This window comes from Saimiri boliviensis, chromosome 13 (assembly GCF_048565385.1).
Source record: "Saimiri boliviensis isolate mSaiBol1 chromosome 13, mSaiBol1.pri, whole genome shotgun sequence".
Taxonomy (NCBI): Eukaryota; Metazoa; Chordata; class Mammalia; order Primates; family Cebidae; genus Saimiri; species Saimiri boliviensis.
In genome coordinates, this window is record NC_133461.1 from 106555881 (window position 1) to 106581123 (window position 25243).

At 53.0% G+C, this 25243-nt stretch overlaps 1 protein-coding gene across 2 annotated transcripts; it reads right to left on the reverse strand.

Annotated features, from left to right (window-relative positions):
* Positions 1–652: 652 nt before the first annotated feature.
* Positions 653–24796, reverse strand: CTSB (cathepsin B). Of its 2 annotated transcripts, none has more exons than XM_010332073.3 (10): positions 24710–24796; positions 10829–10979; positions 10168–10253; positions 8204–8318; positions 6500–6618; positions 5590–5675; positions 5194–5337; positions 4649–4765; positions 2964–3092; positions 653–2647 (listed from the first exon to the last, which is right to left on the reverse strand). In XM_010332073.3, the coding sequence occupies exons 2-10, from the start codon at positions 10952–10954 to the stop codon at positions 2550–2552; spliced, it is 1020 nt and encodes a 339-aa protein (XP_010330375.1). In that variant the 5' UTR covers positions 10955–10979; positions 24710–24796; the 3' UTR covers positions 653–2549. The 2 variants fall into 2 exon arrangements, with proteins under 2 accessions (XP_010330375.1, XP_010330376.1); XM_010332074.3 differs by lacking the exon at positions 24710–24796 and adding an exon at positions 24193–24211.
* Between the last annotated feature and the right edge of the window lie 447 nt (positions 24797–25243).

The window sequence follows — 25243 nt, forward strand, 5'->3', positions numbered from 1 at the left end:
TCTCACTTGATAGCCATGTTCCTGCTCCGTGGACCACTTAAGTATGGCTCTCTCAGGCACGTTGAAGAGGGGCAAATTACTGTTTTCCTCAAAGAGTAGTGGCCAGGTGCAGTGGCTCACACTTACAATCCTAGCACTTTGTGAGGTATGTGGATCACTTGAAGTCAGGAATTCAAGACCAGCCTGGCCAACATGGCAATACCCCATCTCTACTGAAAATACAAAATTTAGCCAGGTATGGTGGCAGGTGCCTGTAATCCCAGCTATGCAGTAGGATCCCTTGAACTCGGGAGGTGGAGGTTGCAGTGAGCCAAAACTGTGCCACTGCACTCTAGCCTGGGTGACAGAGTGGGACTTGGGATTGCCTATCTATACTTCAATTTCCATTCTGGAGTGTGTCAAAGTCCTTCTCTGGGTAAAGACTGAAAAGGCATTGTCACTTCCACCTGTCATGTCACTGGGGTAATCCGAGGTGTACTGAAGCACTGAGCTCTGTCCCAGTGCAAGGCAGGTTTTTCTGATAGCCCTACGCTGATGTTGAGATGCCCCACAGTTCATTCTGTGCCTTCCCTGCTTCGAGGCAGGGATGGAGTCGCAGGTGCGTATTCGATGGAGGTGAGAGAGACAGTGTGAGTGGAATGATTCAACCCAGTTTGGGAGCAGGTAGAACTTTATTGAGGTTATGAATATACTCTAGGTGAAACTGGAAGAGTAAGTGGTTATGCGTCTGTGGCTTTGGTAACCCTTGTTAAGCATCTCTCAAGTGCCATGATGGGCATCGCAACCGTTTCCTGCAGTGTTTCTCAGAGTTTCAGAGCTTATTTGATGTAGCTTCTGATTCCTAACTTCTGAGTCACATCAGAAGCCAAACTTCAGTGCTTTGGAGAGAGCTAGCCCCACCCAGCCTCAGTTGGGAAGGGTAATACTCAGGTGTATCTTGACAGGACAGTAGAATGACTGCTGGTTCTTCTAGACTCCTCTACTCTTGCAAGAACTCGTGTAACACGATTCGAAACCAGGCCTATGCAGAGCAGCAATGCAAACCAGTAGCATACAGATTCAAAATACTGTGTACAGGCTGACTCTAGCCCATATGAAAACTGGAGGGCATCCGAGGGGATGTGGCCCTCCATGGGATGGCATCTTGGTTATGCGAGATCACCAAGATACCAGGCCTGTTTCATGAGAATTCTCAGGTCACTGCTGGATTTGTGGCTAATAAAAAATAGAGGCCAGGCAGAGTGGTTCACCCTGTAATCCCAGCACTTTGGGAAGCCGAGGTGGGTGGACCAGCTTGAGGTCAGGAGTTTGAAACTGGCCTGGCCAACATGGTCAAACCTTGTATATACTTAAAAATATAAAAAGTAGCTCGGCATGGTGGTGGGTGCTTGTAATCCCAGCTACTCGGGAGGCTGAAGCAGGATAAGAGCTAGAACGTAGGAGGTGCAGGCTGCAGTGAGCTGAAATAGCACCACCGCACTCCAGCCTCGATGACAAAGTGAGATTCTGTCTCAAAAAAAAAAAAAAAAAAAAAGCACACCTCTCTCGTTAGTTCTTAAGCAAGGGCAAGCTCATCAAGGAGTTACAGAGACAGATGTGGGGATGCTGTGGTGGAAAACATGGCAGGGCAGCAGGAAGTTAAGATGAGGTCCCAAGAGTCCTGAGGGCGTGACTGTCTGCAGGGCTGAGGATAGCAGCTACAAGTGTACAGGCAGTGACCAATGACCTCTGAGATTCCATCAGAGCCGATTTGGAGTTGAAGGACAAACCTTTTATTGGCACAGGCATTCCTTAACTTGATAGGGTGAAGCAGAAATTTTTGAAAAAGAGTAGAAGCTGCTTTCTACTACACTAGTTTGATGGTGGTAGTAAGAGATCAGGGTCGGAAACAAGTCACAGCCACCAGGTTTCGTTTTGAGCCATGCCATGAGGAGGCAACCTGTAAACTAGCACAGGTCTCCCGACTGTTCAACTCCTTCATCCACGTGATTAGCAGAGTGCACAAAAAATAGAACTTCTACTAAAAGAGAATCATGCTGAGGACAAGATCAGTGTTTCTGACGCTGCAAAGCCCGACAGAGGCAGGGGCCCTAGGAGAATGTGGCGTTCTCCAAAGGGCTCCCAATACCATCTGTCCTCTGATCTTGTAGCAAATGTAGAAAGCTACTTGCTTGGAGGAACTGCTAATGGGGAAACCTGAATCCTGCTAGGAACTCTGCTTTCCATTCCTAGGCCTGCCTCTCTCGCTCCCAGAGATGGATGGATCAGATATGGAGCAGCAGGCACTCCCTACAGCACGAGTCATGGGGAAAGGAGCTGGCAGCAGGTGGCCTGTATACACTGCAGCCATCAGTCCACTGAACAGGCTCGGAAGTAGCTGGGACGTGGATGAGTTTCCCTGGAAGACAGCTCTGATGGTTGGTAAGAGGTTTGCACAGTCCAGTCCTTCAGGCCCTGTATCTTACAGGGACTCAAAGATTAAGAGACATGTCTGCCCCCATCCCTGACTGTGTGCAGGGAAAACTCCCCCAGGACAGGACCACAGCAGATTAGATCGTTCCCCAGTACTGATCGGTGCGTGGAATTCCAGCCACCACTTCTGATTCGATTCCACAGTGATCCTGTCCTCTGAGGATTTTAAAGAATCCTGGGGATAACAAGTGAGGTGCTTTTAAAATGTGACAAGGGTCAGTATATTCAGACTCATCCCTAAAAAATCTGGGAGTAAGTCCCTAATCCCCAACAGCTCCTGCTGTTTGCACAGTAGCGCAGCCCTTATGTGAAGCTTCCGGAGGCAGCTGTGGGGCACACCTCCCTGCCCATCACCCTTCCCATCCTGGCCGCTAGCATTTACCAGGAGCTCACAGCCTGGCCGTAGGTCCACAGTTTGAGGCTGTGCAGCAGGTAGAACAGAGAAAGCCAAGATGGCGCCTGTGTGTGGCTCCCGGTTCCCCACCACTCACCGTTATCACCCCAGTCAGTGTTCCAGGAATTGCCAACCAGCCAGTAGGGCGTGCCGTTCTCCACGCCCCAGCCCAGGATGCGGATGGCGTGGCCACCCATCATCTCGCCGGTGACATGCTGGTATACTCCTGAGGTGGGAAGACCCGGTCAGAAGTGACACCTGGCCACCGCCCCTTGCCCCACAGCACCCCTCACACTGAGCTGGCTATCCTCCGGGCAGGAGAAAGTAAGGGCTTGTCAAAAGGGTTACGTGGGTTAAAGAGTTTTAAAGGCCAGGTGCAGAGGGTCACGCCTGTAATCCCAGCACTTTGGGATGCTGAGGTGGGTGGATCGCGACAGCAGGAGTTCTAGACCAGCCTGACCAACATGTTGAAACGCTGTCTCTACTAAAAATACAAAAATTAGCCCGGCGTGGTGGTGCACACCTGTAGTCCCACCTACTCAAGAGACTGAGGCAGAGGTTGTAATGAGCTGAGATCATGCCACTGCACCCCAGCCTGGGTAACAAGTTTTAAAATAGCTGTTCTGGGTACACCCTGGAGAGGTGACGGAGGAGAGAAGGGAGGGTGGGTGGCAGCCAATGTTAGGTGACGGGAAAGATGCCTGCTAAGGTGCTCAGTGCTGCCCAACGAGGCTCTCCCCTAGCGGGAACATCACTGTCAAGGTAGAAATACATTTTTTAACAATATGGGCAAGGACTGTGCTAAGAACCACCATCTTTACAGTCATTTTTTTCTTGCCAGAATCATTTTCCTTTGTCAAATCCTGTTTTTTAAGAGCTGAGAGCTTTGGAGTTTCCAATCTAGCAAAATATTAATGAGACTCAGAAAAGACTACTTCTGCAGCAAGAGATTTTGTTTTTTTGAGACGGAGTCTTGCTCTGTTGCTGAGGCTGGGGTGCAGCCTGATCTCGGCTCACTGTGACCTCCATCCTGGGTTCAAGCGATTCCCCAGCCTCAGCCTCCTGAGTAGTGACTAGCTGGGACTACAGGTGCACACCACCACGCCTAGCTCATTTTTTGTATTTTAGTTGAGATGGGATTTCACCATGTTGGCCAGGATGCTCTTGATCTCAGGACCTCATGATCCACCCATCTCAGCTTCCCAAAGTCTTGGGATTACAGGCATGAGCCATCATGCCTGGCCTACTGGAACGAGAGATTCCTAAGATAGTACCTGGGGGTGGACACTGTCCACATTCCTTGGTTGGAGTCCCTATGGCCCTGCCCAGCGCAAGGTCCTCCCTGGGTGTTTATGCACTAGGGTGAGACACGATCTACACCTTTGCAAAGATGGAGATGAATAAAATGTGTCACCCAGAGCAGAGAAGGAAGCCCTGCCGCTAGAAGGAGAACATGCTGGGAAAGAATGGACTGCCATGCCGGCAAGGGCAGGTGTGGCCAGCCACCAGCAAGGGGACGCCTCCACAGAGAAGACATGTGAGCTGGCTTCTAAGGGATGGATGGGAAAGAACTAGCCGAGACGCCTCTGGATTTCTCTGTGCATGTCACAGATGAAAGGCAAGTGGCCCGGAAGGTAAACAGAGGCAATTGTAAGGAGTGAGCCCAGGCCAGAGGCCCCACACTGCCCTCTCCCCAGCCCGCACCAATCCAGTCCTACTGGCCTACCTGCACCCACCTCCCCTGATCCCCACCCCCCGCTGCAGTCAGGTATCGGCACGCACCTGACTTGTACAGCAGGAAGTCCGAATACACAGAGAAGGCTCCCTCCACAGGGCCGTTTTTGTAGATCTCGGCCATGATGTCGCGCTCGCTGTTGGAGACGCTGTAGGAATTGTATCCTGGACAACGGACAGAGCCAGGGGTTGGAGAGGGCGGTTACAGTGCCTCCTGCTGCGCCAGTCAGCCACTCACTGATTTCTGGGGGCCTCCAGGGGAAGACTGTGCATCAAAGGGACCTGCCCAGCCAGGGGGCTCAATGCAGGCTCCCCAGAGGAAGGTAGGAAGGGGCTAAGGCTGGAAGCTCGGGAGGGAGAGAAGGGAGCAGGGAGCACGAGACCCCAGAAGAGGGCAAGGTACCCATCACTCCAGGACAAATGACAGCTTTGGTCCCTTCCAGGTGGGGAGGGCTGAGGCTGAGGTCACAGCGGACCAGGCAGAAGGTGGAGAGTGTGCTGCTCCCTCCCTCCCCAGGCCATCCTGGGGCTCTTGGGCCCTGCCCTCTGTCCTGCAGCAGCTTCCATGCCATGCTGCTGTGCCCGCCCCTTACCGTAGTGCTTGTCCTGCTTGTAGGTCGGGGTGTAGCCAGGCTCGCAGCTCTTGCTACACTTGGGGGTGTCGCCCTCCCCTGTGCACGGGGGCCGGGAGCCATTGACGTGGTGCTCACAAGGAGGGATGGAGTAGGGTCTGCACCCTAAGGGGACCCAGAGAAAGCAGAGTCAGCCAACAGCCCCCATCACGAAGCCCCAATGGGCCACGCAGCCCTGGGCCAAGGCCAGCCAGCTGCCTGCAGCACAGACACCAGGCACATCTTGCCACAGAGGCCTGCGTGCACCTTTCACCCGGCCCTGTCTCAACATCCACTTTACGAAAGCAAATAAAGCTACAATGATTCACTGCGTGAACAATCCAGCTGGCCAGAAAGGGGCCGAGGGCACACACTCACCTACGTGGGAGTCATAGAGGCCACCAGAAACCAGGCCTTTTCTGGTCCAGAAGTTCCAAGCTTCAGCAGGATAGCCACCATTACAGCTGAAAAGAGCCTCTCATGAAAGCTCTGTGAGAAGCAAGAGCTGGAACACGACGTAGAAACCCCGTGCCCACGGTCACTCCTGCACCCGCCCCCACCTCCAGCCAGCAGTGCAGCAGCCTTCCCGGACCCCAAATCCTCCAGGGGACCCTCACTAGATACACAAGGCTTGCAGGGAATCACCACAATCCCACCACTGCCCATGACAGTCCTGGGGAAGACACGGGCTCTCGTGTCACATCAGACCCGGCTCCAGGTGCCCTTCCGGGGCATGCAGCGATTCTCAACTCCGCAAACACTAAGCTTCCCTGAGGCTCTCACAGAAACCCACTGCTGCCCATGACTCTCAATTCACTGGGCTGGGCAGAGGCCCAGGCACGTTTTTTGAAGCCTTCAGACATTTCTGATCTGCAGCTGTGGGCGAACACCACTACTGCAGAACCACAGCCGGGCAGCAGGCAGAAAGCTCGGTGCCAGCACCCGAGGCGCCATCCTCCTAATTCCACATAGGAAATGCCCCACGTTTCCCTAGGCAGGAAGAAGGACCGAGCATGACACAAACCAGGCCAGTGGTCAGAAGTGTCACCACATTTTCTGAGACCGTCTGTTTTGCCAGGATGTCATCCCTCAGACAGCTCTGCAGGCCAGCCTTGGCTCAGGGACCGCCCAGTAAGCAGCAGCCAGGCCCAGCCCCTGCCAGGCTCCCAGAGTCTCCCCAAAACACTTCTGACTCGCAGGAGTCCCAGGCAAAAAGTCACCATCCCCTGGGAAGGCAGACGCCCCAGGCCTCAGCACTAAACCCGCTCTGGAAGTGCAGCCGACTCACCCGTCCCCACACATGCTCCCGCAGCAGGTGAGCAGGTCCTCGGCCGACACCTCCACGCTGACGTGTGCGTTGGTGTGGATGCAGATGCGGTCGGAGATGGCTTCCACTGCCCCAAAGGCCTGGAAGACAAGCCCCACCCGGTGAGGCCGCCATGTCCAGGCCGGGCCCCCTCCAAGGCCCACGGGCACCTCGGACCTTCTGGGCAGCTGACCTTGACACAGGGGAGGCTCCTGGAGCTCAAACTCAGTTTTTTTTTTTTTTTTTTGGTAGAAGTGAGGTCTTGTTACATTGGCCAAACTGCTCTTGAACTCCTGGGCTCAAGTGATTCGCCCACCTCAGCCTCCCACAGTGCTGGGATTAGAGGCATGATGAGCCACTGTGCCAGGCCAACTCAGCTTTTATAAGAGCACCACCAATGTGAGCCTCCGCCTGGGAACTTGGTTCATTTCTGAAATTCGTAAAACGCGTAGTCTTAGTTTGTGTGTGTGTGTTTTTGTTTTCTGAGATGGAGTTTCACTGGTTACCCAGGTTGGAGGGCGGTGGCATGATCTCTACTCACCTGCAACATGTGTCTCCTGGGTTCAGGCTATTCTCCTGCCTCTGGCCTCTGCAGTTGCTGGGATTATAGGCACCTGCCACTACGACCAGCTAATTTTTCTATTTTTCATAGAGATCTGGGTTTCACCATGTTGGCCAGGCTGGTCTCAAACTACTAACCTCAGGTGATCCGCCCCTCCTCAGCCTCCCAAAGTGCTGGGATTACAGGCGTGAGCCACTGTGCCTGGTGGTATTTCTCAACAAAAAACACAGCTCACCCAGAAAATGCTGTGTGATCCACTTGTGTGAGGTCCCTAGGAATCAAAGTCATAGAAAGTAGAGTAGGGGTCACCAGGGCCAGGGGGATGAGTGTTAATAGGGACAGAGTTTCCATCTTGCAAGCTGGGAAAGAGTTCTGGGGACAGATGGTGGTCATGGCTAACCAACGCTGTGAATGTCCTTAATGCCACAAAACTGTACACTTGAAAACAGATGCCAGGCACAGTGGCTCACACTTGTTATCCCAACATTTTGGGAGGCCGAGAAGCGCAGAGTACCTGACGTCAGGAGTTTGAGACCAGCCTGTCTAACATGGCAAAACCCCGTCTCTACCAAAACTACAAAAATTAGCTGGGTGTGGTGGTACATGGCTGTAGTGTTAGCTACTGGGGAGGCTGAGGCAGGAGAATCAGTTGAATTCAGGAGGCAGAGGTTACAGTGAGCCGAGATCCTGCCACTGCACTCTGGCCTGGGTGACAGAGCAAGACTCTATCGCCTCAAAAAAAAAAAAAAAAAAAATTGCTAAGATTATTACATTTCCTCTTACATGTATTTTACCACAATTAAAAGACAAAATTTAGAGCTCACTGCCACTGATGGGACACTTTCTGGAAGCAAGCAGAGTAGCAGCGAGGGCACCTGGTATGTGCAGATGGGGCAGGTGTCAGGGAAGGGAGCTGCTTCCGCACACGGGGACTAGCAACCTGCAGGAGGCTCCACCTGACCCTTGCCAGAATTCACGTGCAGAGGAATGGTGATTTTTACACTGATGGAAACGGACTCGGGAAGTTTCTGTAACTTGCCTTGTCAGAGTGGGCCCCACCCTGAACCCCCATGCCTCCCCAGTGTTGCTCCCTCTCCAGCCCTCCCCGGCTGGCAGAAGCTTACCCAGCAGGAGCCGCAGGAGCCCTGGTCTCTGATCTCCTTGATGGTGGGACACTGTGGCCACTGTTCCCGCGCATCGAAGCTCTCAGGCAGATTCAGGTCCTCGGCAAACTTAACTCTGGATAAAGGAAGGCCTTCATTACAAGCTCTCATCTGACAACTGCCTCCCCAATCCCTGTAAAGGCCACTGGGTGGTTTAAGAGCAATCCCCTAGAAAGGAAGTGAACACCAGACATGCAGAGAAAGCTGCAGGCGGTGGCCCTGGGGATTTCATAAAACGAGGAAAGTCTGTCGTTCAATGCAACTTGAGATTGATTGTTTTGGGGACAGTTTCACTCTGTCGTCCAGGCTGGAGTGCAATGGCGCGATCTCTGCTCATTGCAACCTCCGCCTCCTGAGTTCAAGCAAGTCTCGTACCACAGCCTCCTGAGTAGCTGGGATTACAGGCACGCACCACCATGCCCGGCTACTTTCTGTAGCTGTAGCAGAGGCAGGGTTTCACCGTATTGGCCAGGCTGGTCTCAAACTCCTGACCTCAAATGACCTGCCCTTCTTGGCCTTCCAAAGTGCTGGAGATTACAGGCATGAGCCACTGTGCTTGGCCTGACTTGCAATTTTGTATGCTGCTTTCTAGCCTTACGTAATAGATTTTTTTTTTTTTTTTTTTTTTTTTTGAGACGGGGTCTCGCTCTGTTGCCAGGCTGGAATACAGTGGTACAGTCTCAGCTCATTGCAATCTCTGCCTCCCAGGTTTTCAAGCAATTCTCCTGCCTCAGCCTCCCGAGGAGCTGGAATTACAGGTGCACACCACCATACTTATCTAACGTTTCCTATTTTTAGTTTCACCATATCGGCCAGGATGATCTCCTGATCTTGTGATCTGCCCATCTTGGCCTCCCAAAGTGCTGTGATTACAGGTGTGAGCCACCACACCCGCCTATGGATTTTTTAAATGAGTTTATCCACTCATTAAAAGGGTCCAGATAGCGTTTCTTGCCCAATCCCCTCCCTCAACATCTGCCCAGGACCCTGTCATCACTTTTCATATCATCCCCACTGTGTAGGTGGCAGCACCCCACATCCTCACGAGGAAAACGGCACGATCCTGGCTCACTCCAACCTGTCTCCAGGGTTCTTGTGATTCTCCTGCCTCAGCCTCCCGAGTAGCTGGGATTTACAGGCTACCCGCCACCATGGTCAGCAAATTTTTGTATTTTTAGTAGAGACGGGGTTTTGCCATGTTGGCCAGACTGATCTTTAAACTCCTGACCTCGGGTGCTCCACCGACCTTGGCCTCTCAAACTGCTGGGATTACAGGCGTGAGTCACCACACCTGGCCTCACCTGGCTTTTCTTAGATTTTCCTTAAATTACTGAAGATTGAGTCTGCCCAGAGAGTGGAGAGCCAGCCCTAGTCTGTCACACGTGGGGCTGAGACCCCGTGGAGAAGCACAGGAGGCTGGGGCAGTAGCTCACGCCTGTGATTCCAGCACTTTGGGAGGCTGAGGGGAGCAGATCACTTATTGAGGCCAGGAGTTCAAGACCAGCCTGGTCAATATGGCAAAATCCCGTCTCTACTAAAAGTACAAATATTAGCCGGGCATGGTGTTGCACACCTGTGGCCCCAGCTACTTTCGAGGCTGAGAAATGAGAACTGCTTGAACCCAGGAGGCAGAGGCTGCAGCGAGCTGAGATGTGGCCAGTGCACTCCAGCCAGGGGGACAGAGCAAGACTCTCTCAAGAACAAAAGAAACCACAGAATCTTCTCTCCTAATAACTTGAGATGGAAAAAATAAAAAGAGAAAGTAAATAATACAATAATGAAGAGACAGGTGCTGTACCTCAAGCAGCATTGGCAGCTCTGGGTGGCATGAGCCCCACAGATGCCAGGGAGGCCTGCACTCTCCCACTGCCCCAAACCAGCGCCCGCCACTCCCATTACAATGGTGCAGAGGAGCGGGCACTCACCTCTGTGGTGGCTTGGGCCCACCCAGGAAGGTACCACACAGCCTCTTCAAGTAGCTCAGGTCCACGTTGTAGAAGTTGTGCCCGGCCTGGAAGAGAGTCACCCACCGACTGAGGGATTTCCTGGGATGGGGGTAGATGGGCACACTGCGCCTACCCCAGGCCCAAGCCAGGGGCCCTACCCACCTTGAGGGTATGCGGGCTAGGGGGCAGAAGGGAACAGCCCAGAGTGACACATGGGCAGAGTAGGTGCCTCCCCTGAGCTGCTACCATTTGCTGACAATCAGAAACCCCCTCCAGCCCTCATCACGCTCGCTCCTCATTCTTGCTTCTCAGTCCCAGTGTCGGGGCTGGGCAGATACAAAGGGAATCAGGGGCAGGACCGATGAACTGCCACTCTGCCACGATGGGCGTCCCAGGGCTAGCTGGTTTTGAACACTTCCCAAGCTCGCTTGCTCCCCCACATACCTCTACGTACACACACACGCACACACGTAGGGTATGGGACAGAGGAGGCAGGCGTGGCCCACAGCCGCCATGACTCGGCTCAGGGCCATTCCTCCACGGTCCTGCACACAATGTTCCGTGGCCACAGCGGGAGCCCACTCCTCGTCCCTGGACAACTTCGGAGGGGACACTGGTAGAACCCGGCCCCACAGCCCACCTGCCACGTGGTGTTCTGTTTGTTGACATAGTTGACCAGCTCCTCCGACAGGGGATGGAAGGAGGGCCCGCGCCAGGAATCGGCCAGCACCAGCAGGCAGCAGAAGGAGGCCCAGAGCCGCCACATGTCAGAAGCCGGATCCTGGATCCACCTGGAAGGAACAAAGGGCATCAGGAAACCTCTGTTACGCGGCTGTCATGCCCACACACATGGGCACCATTTCGGGCAATGCCCGTAGCGGCCCAGGCGGAGAGCCCGAAGGAGCTGCGGTACCGGAGAGCTCCCCACCTCCCCACTCCGGCACTAGCACGTGTGACCTCGTGTGGGTCCCTGGGGCCCTGTGGACGGAGCCAGGAGAGAAAGCCCTGGGGCTGTGCTGGGCTAAACGGGTCCAGGGCCCTCTCTGCTATTTCAACACTGCCTTTGTGTGGGTGGGTAGAACAGCCTGAGACTTCCCAAGTGAGAGACCGGAAACAGTGAAGGGCCTGCCTGTGTGGTTACGTCCTAAGTGGAGGACCCACGCGATAGGGGAAATCTAAGAAATCCAGGAGACAGACAGACAAGACAGACAAGCTTGGCATGGGCTGGTGGAGGTGGAGGCTGAGAGGCGGGGCTGGGCCGGCCACCGCCCACTCCCGCCTGACCTCTCTGGTTTTTCCAGTCAGCCAAGGGCTCTGCTTCCAGCTGAGGAAGCTTCTGGGAAGGGAAACTCTCACCTTTATACCTTAGCCCAGGTGTCCCCAAACTTTTTACACAGGGGGCCAGTTCACTGTCCCTCAGACTGTTGGAGGACCGCCACATACTGTGCCTCTCTCACTGACCACCAATGAAAGAGGTGCCCCTTCCTGAAGTGTGGCAGGGGGCCGGATAAATGGCCTCAGGGGGCCGCAGTTTGGGGACGCCTGCCTTAGCCCTTTGATCTTGGACTGGCTCATGAGTCACATGCCAGTGCCTTCCGGCTTGAACTCTGAGTCACCCTCTTTTTTTTTTAATTATCATTATTTTCTTAAAGATAGGGTTTCACCATGTTGGTCAGGCTGGTCTTGAACTCCCGACCTCAGGTGATCCTCCCGCCTTGGCCTCCAAAGTGCTTGGATTACAGGCGTGAGCCACCACGCCAAGCAAAGGTTGTATTCTTTTTTTTTTTTGAGACGGAGTTTCGCTCTCGTTACCCAGGCTGGAGTGCAATGGCGCGATCTCGGCTCACCGCAACCTCCGCCTCCTGGGTTCAGGCAATTCTCCTGCCTCAGCCTCCTGAGTAGCTGGGATTACAGGCACGTGCCACCATGCCCAGCTAATTTTTTGTATTTTTAGTAGAGACGGGGTTTCACCATGTTGACCAGGATGGTCTCGATCTCTTGATCATGATCCACCCGCCTCGGCCTCCCAAAGTGCTGGGATTACAGGCTTGAGCCACTGCGCCCAGCCTGAGTCACCCTCTTAAGCAAGCAGCTCCACAGAGGCAATGTAAGACCCCTGGGTGCCTGCATCCAGGGCTGGGGAGAGCTGCAGCGCATGGAGCTGGGTGGGCTCCCATGGGTGGGGGAGGTGTTCTACCTTCCACCGTGACAGGTCGTCATGAGGGTCACAGGACTGCTCAACAAACTGCCTGGCACACAGTGGATTCAATCTGAAGAACAATTCAAACGTCACTGTAGCTTAAGCAACAGTTCATCTACAAGAATAAATATGTGAGGACAGCAGGGTGGCTCTGGAAAAAAGCTCTTTTTTTTGGGAGACAGGGTCTTGTTCTGTCACCCAGGCTGCAGTACAGTGGCACAATCTTGGCTCACTGCAGCCTAGACCTCCCAGGTTCAAACGATTCTCCTGTCTTAGTCTCCCGAGTGGCTGGGATTACAGGTGTGTGCCACCACGCCTGGCTAATTTTTGTATTTTTAGTACGTGTTAGGCAGGCGGGTCTTGAACTCGTGACCTCAGGTGATCCACTGGCCTCGGCCTCCGAAAGTGCTGGGATTACAAGCGTGAGCCACTGCATGCAGCCAGTGGAAAAAGTCTCTGACAGGAGCCCGGCCCTCTGGGGCAGCAAGTGTATCGTAAAACACTGGGTGATGCCCATCAACAGAGCAACCAACAGACCACTCAGCAGCACGTCCTCCACGGGGCCATCAGCGCCCTTAGGAGAGGCCAGAGAGGAAAAGGGACAGAGATTGTCCAAGTGGCCACCCGAAGGCTGAATCTTCACACTGGACTCCTCACACACAAAAAGCACCACATACAACACTGATCCTAAACATAAAAGCTTTATGAAAAAAATCAATGCCCCTCTAAAAATGGGCCAGGCGCAATCGCTCACGCCTATAATCCCAGTACTTTGGGAGGCCAAGGCAGGTGGTTCACTTGAGGCCAGGAGTTTAAGGCCTGCTGGGACAAAATAGACCCATAAAAATAGTTGGTTTTTTTTAAATAAAGTTTTTCTTTAAAAAGTCATGCCAGAGGAAAGCCTAGAACTGACAGAAAACACAGCCTTAAAGGGGAAATGCTTGCATTAAACTAAAAAGTCTCTTTCAAACAAGAACTGAGGCTGGACACCATGGCTCACGCCTGTAATCCCAGCACTTTGGGAGGCCGAGGCAGGTGGACCACGAGGCCAGGCTTTGGAGACCAGCCTGGCCAACATGGTGAAACTGTTTCTACTAAATTACAAAAATTAGCTGGGCATGCGCCTATAATCCCAGCTACTTGGGAGGCTGAGACAAGTGAACTACTTGAACCCGGGAAGCGGAGGTTGCAGTGAGCTGAGTTCACGCCACTGCACTCCAGCCTGTGTGACAGAGCAAGACTCCATCTCCAAGAAAACAAAACAAAACAAAACAAAACAAAAAAGACCTGACAAAACAACACTGATACATACTTTGGGCTTGAATTTCTTGATATAAGAATGGCTCGGCCGGGCATGGTGGCTCAAGCCTGTAATCCCAGCACTTTGGGAGGCCGAGGCGGGTGGATCACGAGGTCAAGAGATCGAGACCATCCTGGTCAACATGGTGAAACCCCGTCTCTACTAAAAACACAGAAAGAATTAGCTGGGCATGGTGATGTGCCCCTGTAATCCCAGCTACTCAGGAGGCTGAGGCAGGAGAATTGCTTGAACCCAGAAGGTGGAGGTTGCAGTGAGCTGAGATCTCACCACTGCACTCCAGCCTGGGCAACAAGAGCAAAACTCAAAAATAAAAATAAATAAGATAAAGTAAAAAAGCAACTGGCTGAAGTCAATCCTATTGTACTAACAAAGTGAAAATGCCCCAAGTCCCAGTGTTTAGAGGGAAAAAGCAGCTGCGGGTGACTGGGGACTGGAAGCATCCGACCCTCTGATCAGCCTACACCTGCAGGCACATGCCTACCCCAACACGCGAATGCCGAGGAAGGCACACAGCAGTGGGTCACCACCGCGGGAAGACTTTCTGCACAACGTGCCCTTACTTAAAAAAAAAAAGATTCTGTTCCTATTACTTCAGTTTCATTTATCCTAGGAAAAATAGTGGTGTTACTGAACACCCTGAGCCAGCAAACTGATCAAAGGACATTTGTTCTAATGATTCCTCAGAGCATTTCCAGTGTCTTCTTTGCCATCAGTGAGGCTTCCTCTCTAGTCACTCTCTTGAGACGGAAGTCTCATTCTGCGGTCCATGCTGGAATGCAGTGGCGCAATCATGGCTCACTGCAACTTCCAACTTCTCGTGCCTCAGCCTCCTGAGTAGCTGGGATTACAGGCCTGTGCCACCGCGTCCAGCTAATAATTCTTACTTTTTTTTAGTATAGTCGGGGCTTCACTATGTTGGTGAGGCTGGTCTTGAACTCCTGGCCTCAAGGGATATGACTGCCTCAGCCTCCCAAAGTGCTGGGATTACAGGCATGAGCCACTGCACCTGGCCCCAGTGACTTTTCCTTTCCTGTGACTCGTGGGAAGGCAGTGTGTCACATGGTCGTGCCTGTTGGTGACCCACACAGCCTCCACACCATGAGGTGAGTGTGTCTCATGGGCAGACAGGAATGTCCTCAGGTGTCCCTGGGGTCTTTGCACTGCAGAGATGTTACTTTAAATAATAAGTGAAGTTGAAGATAGTAGTGTTTCCATGGCAACTTGAATTTTTTAAACCAAGATTTCTTTGGTTTCTGTAGTGGCTGCAAACATAGGCAGCTCCCATATCCCAATGACTCTCAACTGGTTTTACTTTTTTTTTTTTTTTTTTTTTGAGACAGAATCTGCCCCTGTTGCCCAGGCTGGAGTGCAGTGGCACGATCACAGCTCACTTCAGCCTCTGCACCCCAGGTTCAACAGATCTGCCCCCTTCAGCCTTCTAAGCTGGGACTACAGGCATGCACCACCTGGCCCGGCCAAGTTTTGTATTTTTTCGTAGACATGGGGTTTTGCTATGTTGCCCCGGCTGGTCTCAAACTCCTGGACTCAAGTGATCAGACCACCGCAGCCTCCCAAAGTGCTGGGATTTTAGGTGTGAGCCACCATGCCAGGTAGAACAAGCTTTTCACTTCAATTAAGCCCAGCATTTAACATCCAAAAAGGCTTCTACTCTGAGGGTCCGAAGACTGCTGAGAATCCACAAAGCGTGAAGACACACACTGAGGTCCTGTGAGCAGCGTAAGCTTCACTCCCACACCCAACAGGTGCTCCTCTCCACAACAACGCGCCCCCTCCATCACCCTGGACAAAGGCAGGTGGCGAACACGACCAGCAGGGCTGCTGACAGGCTCCGGGGTCTGCATGAGGCAGCTCCCCGCTTTCACTTCCCTCTGTGCAGGCACACACTTCTATTTCTCAGTTCTGTGCTTTCTGGGCTGCTGCTTTACTAACAGGAGATGATGAACACCAAGTCCTTATTTCATGAGGGGAGGATGTGAACTCCTGTGTGCCACGAGACCCCTTTCCAGGACGCGGGCTGCTGGGAGAACAGCTGCAAGCAGATGTCATTTCTAGACCATGGTCAGCTGGGGCACAGGGTTCCACTGCACCCCTCTGCTCTCTTTCGAAGCTAATCTTTGCATTAAAAAAAAGAGAAAGAGGCCGGGCGCGGTGGCTCAAGCCTGTAATCCCAGCACTTTGGGAGGCCGAGGCGGGTGGATCATGAGGTCGAGAGATCGAGACCATCCTGGTCAACATGGTGAAACCCTGTCTCTACTAAAAATACAAAAAATTAGCTGGGCATGGTGGTGCGTGCCTGTAATCCCAGCTACTCAGGAGGCTGAAGCAGGAGAACTGCCTGAACCCAGGAGGCGGAGGTTGCGGTGAGCCGAGATCGGGCCATTGCACTCCAGCCTGGGTAAGGAGAGTGAAACTCCGTCTCAAAAAAAAAAAAAAAAAAAAAAAAAAGAGAAAGAAAAGGATGCTCCTCATATCCTCCCTCTCCAAAGCTGCAGTGCCTATGTGAAAGCACGCTCCACTCCAGCTCTGCGGAATGTTGTCACATGCCAAAAAGAGCGCACGGCCAGCTGACCCTATCAGCCAGAGCACCTTCCTTCCCGGCAAACGGCACCTCAGACTACCTTGAAGGCGTTTCCAGGACAAATAGGGACCTTGACACCCTGGAAAGAGGTGGAACCAACGTCAAAGGAGAGAAAGTGGCTCAATCACAGGAGGTGTTAATTCCCTGACATCCTTAAAAAATCAATTTCGGCTGCCACCAAGCTCCATAAAGCAAGTTTTCTGGGGGGCTGCAGTGGCTGATGCAGTCATCCCAGCACTTCAGGAGGTCGAGGTAGGTAGATCACCTGAGGTCAGGAGTTCAAGACCAGCCTGGCCAACATGGTGAAAACTATCTCTACTAAAAATACAAAAATTAGCCAGGCACAGTGGCTCATGCCTGTAATCCCAGCATTTTGGGAAGCCGACGGGGGAGGATCACAAAGTCAGGAGATCGAGACCATCCTGGCGAACACGGCAAAACCCTGTCTCTACTAAAAATACAAAAACTTAGCTGGGCATGGTTGCACATGCCTGTGGTCCCAGCTACTCTGGAGGCTGAGACAGAAGAATTGCTTCAATCTGGGAGATAGAGGTTGCAGTGAGCTGAGATCACACCACTGCACTCTAGCCTGGGCAACAGAGCAAGATTCCGTCTCAAAAAAAGCAAGCAAGCAAGCAAGCAAGCAAGCTTTCTTACACGTTCAGAGCCCTGAGGTAGACTGGCGCTAAATCTGTAAAGGATTTAAGGAGACAGAACACGTACACCTAAAATTTCCAAATAAGCCAGTTGCTAGCTCCTGGCTGATCAAGAAAAAAAGTGAAGGAATTCTTAGCAAATCTTATGCAGTATTTTGCTCTTCCACGTCTGTCACTGCTGTGATTATATATACTGCTGGCTCCTCTAATAGTCAGCTCTGAAGAATGGAAAGCTGGCCGGGCGCGGTGGCTCACGCCTCTAATCACAGCACTCTGGGAGGCCAAGGCAGGCAGATCACGAGGTCAGGAGATCAAGACCCTCCTGGCTAACATGGTGAAACCCCATCTCTACTAAAAATACAAAAATTAGCAGAGTGTGGTAGCATGTGCCTGCAGTCCCAGCTACTAGGGAGGCTGAGGCAGGAGAATTGCTCAAACCTGGGAGGCAGAGGTGGCAGCGAGCATCTCACCACTGCACTCCAGCCTGGGTGACAAAGTGAGACTGTCTCAAAAAAACAAAAAACAAAAAGAATCGAAAGTGGGCCAGGCATGGTGGCTCATGTCTGTAATCCCAGCACTTTCAGAGGCGGAGGCAAGTGGATCACCTGAGATCAGGGTTAGTTCTAGACCAGTCTGGCCAACATGATAAAACCCCATTTCTACTAAAAATACAAAAAATTATCAGGGTGTGGTGGTGCATGCCTGTAATCCCAGCTACTCAGGAGGCTGAGGCAGGACAATCGCTTGAACCCGGGGGGCAGAAGTTGCAATGAGCCGACACCGTGCCACGGTACTCCAGCTTGAGCAACAAAAGCGAAGCTCCCATCTCAAAACAAAACAAAACAAAACAAAATCGAAAGCTGAGTGCCTACATTTTGCCAGAAGCCACAAATGAAGACTGTGCCTTACAGACCGGCAGGGCAGCTATGAGCAGGGAGCAGTGGGAAGGTGGGCAGATGGTGAAGGCTCAGTTAGACCCTCCCAGAGAACTTTCTTTCTCTTCTATGAAAACTAGTCTTGGCACACACTGATCATTAACGGCAGTTGCTCCTAAAGTTTCGACCACTCCAGGGCACCCACAAAACAAGACTCTGGCGAGTTTCATCTTCCCCGACTTCAATCCGCCACGCCAGACGTACCTCAACGCCGGAGCCAGCCTGCACCGTGTGGGCGTGTGCTGGCCTCTTAATCTGCTCTGGAGTGACCCAGAGACCTTTCCTCTTTGAGTATGAATCACAGCCTTGCAGTAGCATCTGATGTGTTATGTCTTTGCCCCTAATGGAAACGTGTTTGGCAGATTCTTGGCTTATGATTGAATTAAAAATAAAAACACAAAACAAACAGCTCTCAGGCCTCACTCTCATCAGTGTCCTGATGAACAGGCACCAGCCACCCATCTGTCCCATGGAACTGGGTGCCCTACAGACATACCCCCAAGCAACGACTGTGTGACCCAGAAAACACACCCAGCACGCAGGCAGACAGAGGCAGCAGCGGAACTCACCAGCCACGGAGGTTTCCAGGCAACCAAGAGAAGCACAGAAACCCCACTCCACCTCCCTCACCTGAACCAGGCTGCCCACGTGCCAATCATCCAGGCAAACCAGGTGCTGCAGGGCCCGCCCGCGCAAGCAGCTCTCCACAGACTTCAAAACACCCACAAGTGAAATAATGCACAAGGTCAGCCACGGTAACCCACATCCTTCGGACAACCGCACATGCCAAACAGCGGGCACTACGACGGCCCTCAGTGGCTCATTTTTTTTGTCAGATGGAAACAAGACAACTTGGTTGGTCAATGTTCTATAAAGTTCTGAAAGCTTTTGCTCCCCAACTCTGTTACTGACCTACTCAGATGCTGACAGAGCCAATGCATTCGCCACGTCTGCATTTGATACCAAAGGACCTCGCGCCTGCTTTACGAAAGCTTTTAGAGATCTTTCGGGACTGCAGTGAAATCAGTGCTCTGTGTCTCCAGCTTGCAGAACACGGCGGTTCCCTAATTCAATCACAGACAAGATGACATCACAGCGGCTGAGGCCTGGCTGACATGAAGGCGAGCCAAACAAAGGCCTCGGATCCAGCTAGGTCCTGTCTGCCTCCCTTGGGGCCCTGCGAACAGATACTCATCTCACAAGGCTGACGGAAGATGGAAGGAGACGCCCTTTTCAAAGTGCCTCCTCAGTACCAGGCTCAGAGCACTGCCACCTGGGAGAAACTTCCGCCATCACAGGGAGGGTGAAAAGCCATCTTATGCATAGGACAGCTAACACTTGCTGTGCCAGAATCATTTCTATTTTCAAAAGTATCCCAATTTGGATGAAAAATATTTGTGATTGTACTATCAGTGACCAGGACTTAAAAGCTCATTTGTTGGCCTGGCACAGTGGCTCACGCCTGTAATCCCAGAACTTTGGAAGACTGAGGCGGGCAATCACCTGAAGTCCAGAATTCGAGACTAGCCTGGCCAACATGGCGAAACCCATCTCTACTAAAAATACAAAATTAGCCAGGTGTGCTGGCACATGCCCATAATCCCAGCTACTTCGGAGATGCGGAGGTTGCAGTGAGCCGAGACCACACCATTGCACTCCTGCCTGGGCAACAAGAGTGAAACTCAGTCAATCAATCAATAACTGTTGATTTGTTCTGCCATCTTGACTGCCAAAACAAAGCACATCCCAAACACCAGCAGGGCTAGGTGGGTTCGGACGGGGTGGCAGGTGGCCCCCAGCACTCTGATACGGTTTGATACAGGCTTTCAACCCTTGAATGGGAAAAGCCTGTGGCTGGCTCCGCCCTCCCGAGACTTGTGCAAGACAGGAAGCTGCGTGACTGTGTGTGTGCACATTTGGCCGGAGTTCAGGTCAGCAAGTCACAGGGCCGTCGAACAGCCCAGCCCTCCAGGTCTGTGAGGGCCGATTATCTACTTGTCTTCCACAGGACTCTGTACTGCTCCCATCCTCCTCATGCATGCTTGCTGGTAATGCTAGATTATCCTGATGACCAGACCAAAGAAGTCACTGACCTGGTCAAGACAGATAACACGGTCAAGACTGCCATCCACACAACCTTCTCAGAATGCACCATTTACAAAACATCAGTTCTGGGCTAGGCACACTGGCTCACATCTGTAATTCTGACACTTTGGGAGGCCAAGGTGGGAAGATCAATTGAACCCAGGAGATTAAGACCAGCCTGGGCAAGAAAGCAAAACCCCATCTCTATTTAGAAAATTAAAATTTAAAATAAAAATAAATAGGGGCTGGGCACGGTGGCTCATGCCTGCAATCTCAGCACTTTGGGAGGCTCAGACAGGCATATCATGAGGTCAGGAGTTCCAGACCACCCTGGCCAACACAATGAAGCCCTGACTCTACTAAAAATACAAAATTTAGGTGGGCTTGGTGGCAGACGCCTGTAGTCCCAGATACTCAGGAAGCCGAGACAGGATAATCGCTTGAACCCAGGAAGCAGAAATTGTCGTGAGCCGAGATCATGCCACTGCACTCCAGCATGGGCAAGAGCAAGATGCTGTCTCTAAATAAACAAATAACTGGGTTGGGTACAGTTGCTCATGCCTGTAATCCCAGCACTTTAGGAGGCCAAAGTGGATGGATCACAAAGTCAGGTGTTCAAGACCAGGCTGACCAACATGGTGACACCCTGTCTCTACTAAGTAAACTACAAAAAGTAGCTGGGGATGGTGGCACGTGCCTGTAATCCCACTGAGGCAGGAGAATCACTTGAACCTGGGAGGCAGAGGTTGCAGTGAGCCGAGATCGCACCACTGCACTCCAGCCTGGCGACAGAGAGAGACTCCATCTCAAACAAACAAAACGCACATACGCCATCACTGGCCAACAATACAAACAGGGAAAAATGTGATTCATTAACCCACTTATGCAGGAACTTGTGATTCCGCAAATTTTTCGATGAGTGAAAAATCAGACCTCAGCGATGACCCTGAGCAGTAGGATGTAAATAACTCCCACATGCTTATTGTTCCAATAATGGAACACGAGGCATAAGAAGATTAATGCTTTTCTATGGCAGAGAATTAAATTTGAATTTCTGGTCATGCAAATTAAAACAGGGGTACCACTTCCATCAAAATGGGCAAAAATCAGAGTCTGGTAGCATCTATGTTGGTAAACATGAGCAATGGAACTGTGCACACTGCCAGAGTGTCCACCGATGCAGCCACACTGGAGAACCCTCTGCCAGTGCCCAGCAAAACGCAAGTTGTGCACACCGCATGGCCCAGAAATAGGCTCTCCTGCTGCATTCGCCCTGCAGACAGTCTTCTAAGCATCTAGGAGACACAAGGACATTTGCTGTAGCACAGGATAACAGGGAAGAAGAAGTAATACTGTCCCTCAGTGGATAAACACACTAGGCACTTAAGACAAATGGACTAGAACTGGATATATCAACAGAAATGAATGGCACAACCCTGAGTGAAAAAGGCTACCTGTCGTGTAACTGAAGCCATATAAACTTTAGTAACATTGTTTACAGACTGATGCAGCGTTTTGAAAGTACAGAAGGGCCTGGAGGTGACTCATGCCTTGTTCCAAGGCTTGGGAGGCCTGAGTGGGGGGAGCAAGGGGATCCCTTGAAACCAGGAGTTTCAGAGCAGCCCTGGCAACAGTGAGACCCTGAGACCCTGTCTAAACAAAGAAAGAAAGAAAAAAAAAAATCCTGGGTGTCACCTGTGGTCCCAGCTACTTGCTACTCTGGGAGGCTGAGGCTGTGGTGAGCCGTGGTTGCACCACTGCACACCAGTCTGGGACGCAAGGCAAGACCCTATCACCCAAACAATAAATGAATGAATCAATGTACAAAAAAAAAAGTACAGGAGAATCCGAAAGAGGAGCAACAGACAGGGGATACAAAGGCCCTCGTAAAGACTGGGCAACAGGCACAAGAGTGGTCTATAGAGGGGGAGGATAAGGCCTGAAGCTGAAAACGAGATTAGTTCAAAGTCTAAACACAGAGTGGAATTGGATCCCTCAGCCTCCTAGACCACAAGAGCTAGGGTAAATCTAAATAGCCAAGCCAGGGCGCAAGGTTTGCCTCCCACACACAATTCTCAGGCAACACGAGACCAGGCGCAGAGACTGCTGCCTGCCACCCCAACCTGCCAGAGGCATAGCACACCTGTACACGCCTCCCTCAGACTCGGCTGCCTGTCACCCCCATTCCCCTTTACATGAGCGCTGTGCAAGTGCCCAGCTCATATCACTCAACCGCACAGATTTCCAGTAACTTCATTATGCCAGACCACGGAAAAGCAGCAGCAGGCCGGGCACAGTGCCTCATGCCTGTAATCCCAGCACTTTGGGAGGCTGAGGCCAGCGGATCACCTGAGGTCAGGAGTTCAATACCAGCCTGGCAAACATGGTGAAACCCCCATCTCTACTAAAAATACAAAAATTAGGCGGGCGTGGGGGCACATGCCTGTAATCTTAGCTATTCCAGAGGCTGAGGCAGGAGAATTGCTTGAACCCAGGAGGCAGAGGTTTCAGTGACTCGAGATTGTGTTACTCCAGCCTGAGCGACAGAGTTAGACTCTGCCTCAAAAAAGAAAAGAGGCAGCATACCTGTATTCAGTACATATGTCGAAAGGAAGGGATATTATTCTACACAACCACAACTCATTACCAGATTTGGAAAATCACCACTGGGCGCAGTGGCTCACACCTGCAATCCTAGCACTTTGGAAGGCCGAGGCGGACCACCTGAGGCCAGGTGTTCAAAAATCAGGCTGGCCAACAAGGTGATATCCTGTCTTTGCTAAAAATACTATCTTTAAAAAAAAAAAAAAAAAAAAGCCAGGTGTGGTGGCAGGTGCCTGTAATCTCAGCTACTTGGAAGACTGAGGCAGGAGAATTGCTTGAACCTGGGAGGTCGAAGTCGCAGTGAGCAGAGATCATGTCAATGCACTGCATCCTGGGCAACAGAGCAAGACTCTGTCATAAAAAAAGAAAACGAAAATCACCTATAGACATCTCAAGGCACTCCTGAAACATGACCCCCCTTCACTTCCCAGTCCAAACAAGAGCAACAGAATCTTTTACCCCTAAAATGGGTGCAACTTCTCTTCCAACTCCTAGTTCCAGCAGCTGTGGAGGGAAAAGAACCTGCCTGCAGAAAGAGCCTCACCAAATTGCTAAATCAGCCTCACATGGGCAGTTTCAACCTGGAGCCAAAGGGCCACCACCCCTCACGGCCTGCCCAGCTAGAAACAGGGCTGTCCTGAGCCAGCATCCAGGACAGCTGCTGGAGCGAGAGCTGTGCCAGGGTTATGTGGCCTGCGTTGCCACCCAGGCCAAGGGACCTGTGCCTTTCCACCAGGGGGTACCCCCAGCTTGGGGACAAATGACCAAAAAGGAGGGGATGCCATTGTTCTCCAACAGACATTCGACTCTGTCTTTGGGAAAGCTACACATGGTGGGCAGCCCAGACCCTTTCTCCAGGAGCTTGCAGGTTTTAGGTCACCATCACCAGAGCCAACAAACAGTTCTTGGCCAGAGGCAGTGGCTCATGGCTGTAATCCCAGCACTTTGGGAGGATGAGGCAGGCGGAACACCAGAGGTGAGGAGTTCGAGACCTGCCTTGTCAACATGGTGAAACCCCATCTCTACTAAAAATGTCACAATTAGCCAGATGGGGTGCATCTCAGCTACCCTCACCTCTGGCGGGAGGCAGTGGGGATCAGTTTTTCCAGGCTGTAGAAAGGTGCCAGGTCTCCCTTTGAACCCCACAGCGTCCCTTCTCCAGTGGGTTTGGGGGTCTCTCCTCGGTCAAGAGGAGAGGGGACCTTACCTAGGGTCCTTTTCCCCGCCAGCCTGCTGGCTTCCTCAGTGCCTGGTGAAGGCGGTGAGCGAGGCCCATCAAGAAGCTAAGTGTAGTTCACTTTCACTTGGGTCGCCCACCCCAGCCTGCCTGCAGCGCCCCACACCCAGGCACCCACTGCTGCTCCCCAAAGCCCAACGCCCCCTGGCCTCCAGGGACAGAAACCAAGGGAGAGGTGGCGCCCCAGGGACTCTGCCAGGCCTCCCTTTCCTGGAGTCCGTGTGCAGCGAGCGCCCCCACCTTCTCCCCACCCAGCATCCACTCGCCCACTCGCCCCTGCTTAGTTGATCTTCCTGTTTATGGATTTAACTACGTGCGGGTTCCTCCCCAGCCCACCCAGTCCCAGATGCTGGTTCTTCGACAGGACCTGTCTTCTGAGCTCCGAGGAATCTTCTCTCATCCCAAAGTTGCGCAGGCAAATCCTTTGGAATGAGCAGGGAAAAAAACGAACACAGATGCCGGCAGATGTAATTATCTTGGGAGTTTGTCGGGAGGACGCCCAGGCCCAGGCGCTGAGAGCGCAATCGACGCAGCAGTCGCCCGGCCGGGCCGAGCTCTTCCTTCCAGGCGCCTCCCTCCGGACTCCTGGCTGCGTCCCCGCTCCAGAGCCGGGTCCCGCGCACAGCCGGGGGAGGGGGTGGGCGGCGGGGCTGTTTTCCGCTTTTCTCGCCGACGCTTCGGAGCTCGCCAGCTTCCACCCCCGCCCGCCAGGAAAGGACAGTCTGGAGAATCCCCCTTCCCCGCCCGCCCCCAGGGAAGCCGCGAGGCTGCGCTCCGACCCCGCTGCGGGCGCAGAAGGACGCGTTTCAGCGCCCAGGTGGCCCCATTCCAGCCAAGGTCACTTCTACCGCGGTGGCCCGGCGCCCCGCGCCGCCCGCACTCACCGAGCGCAGCCGACAGCCTAGGCCTGTAGCCTCCGCGCCACGGAACCGGAGCCCGTCCTGCTGCCGGAGCCCCGCAGCCGCCGTAGCCTGGGCCCGCCCCGGCCCTAAGTACCCGCCCGGCCCCGCGCCACGTGACCGCCGCGCAGCCCCGCCCGCGCCCTCCCACCGCCCGCGCTCCCCGCTCCCCGGCTTCGCACCCCTTCCTGTCACCTACCGCCCGGGGACACAGTCGGGAGCGGGCGGGGGCCTGAGCGCACGGGCTGGGGAAGAGGGGCTCGGAGCCCTACAGGCCTTGCGTGGCGACACCCTGCGAATTGGGGTTAGGGGATGGGGACAAAGCCCCTGTAGGTGGCCCCCAGGCCCCCACCCCGCCTAGAGAAGTACCCGCTTCCCCCACCGTGCTGCCTCCGCCGGAACCGGGGCCGGAGATCCCTGCCTGCGGGGTTGACTGGGGCGGGGGGAACGGTTCACTTACTTCATTCATTCCAAGGCCGCGGCCGGGGCTGGGAGTGGCGAGGCTGTGGACCCCACGGA

Excerpts from the sequence above, each read along its gene's own strand:
- CTSB (XM_010332073.3), bottom strand. The coding sequence starts at position 10,954 with ATGTGGCGGCTCTGGGCCTCCTTCTGCTGCCTGCTGGTGCTGGCCGAT. Across the intron at positions 5,676-6,499 it reads GGGAGCATGTGTGGGGACGG|CTGTAATGGTGGCTATCCTG; the intron begins GTGAGTCGGCTG and ends GGCTCTTTTCAG. Across the intron at positions 5,338-5,589 it reads CCTCTATGACTCCCACGTAG|GGTGCAGACCCTACTCCATC; the intron begins GTGAGTGTGTGC and ends GGGTCCCCTTAG.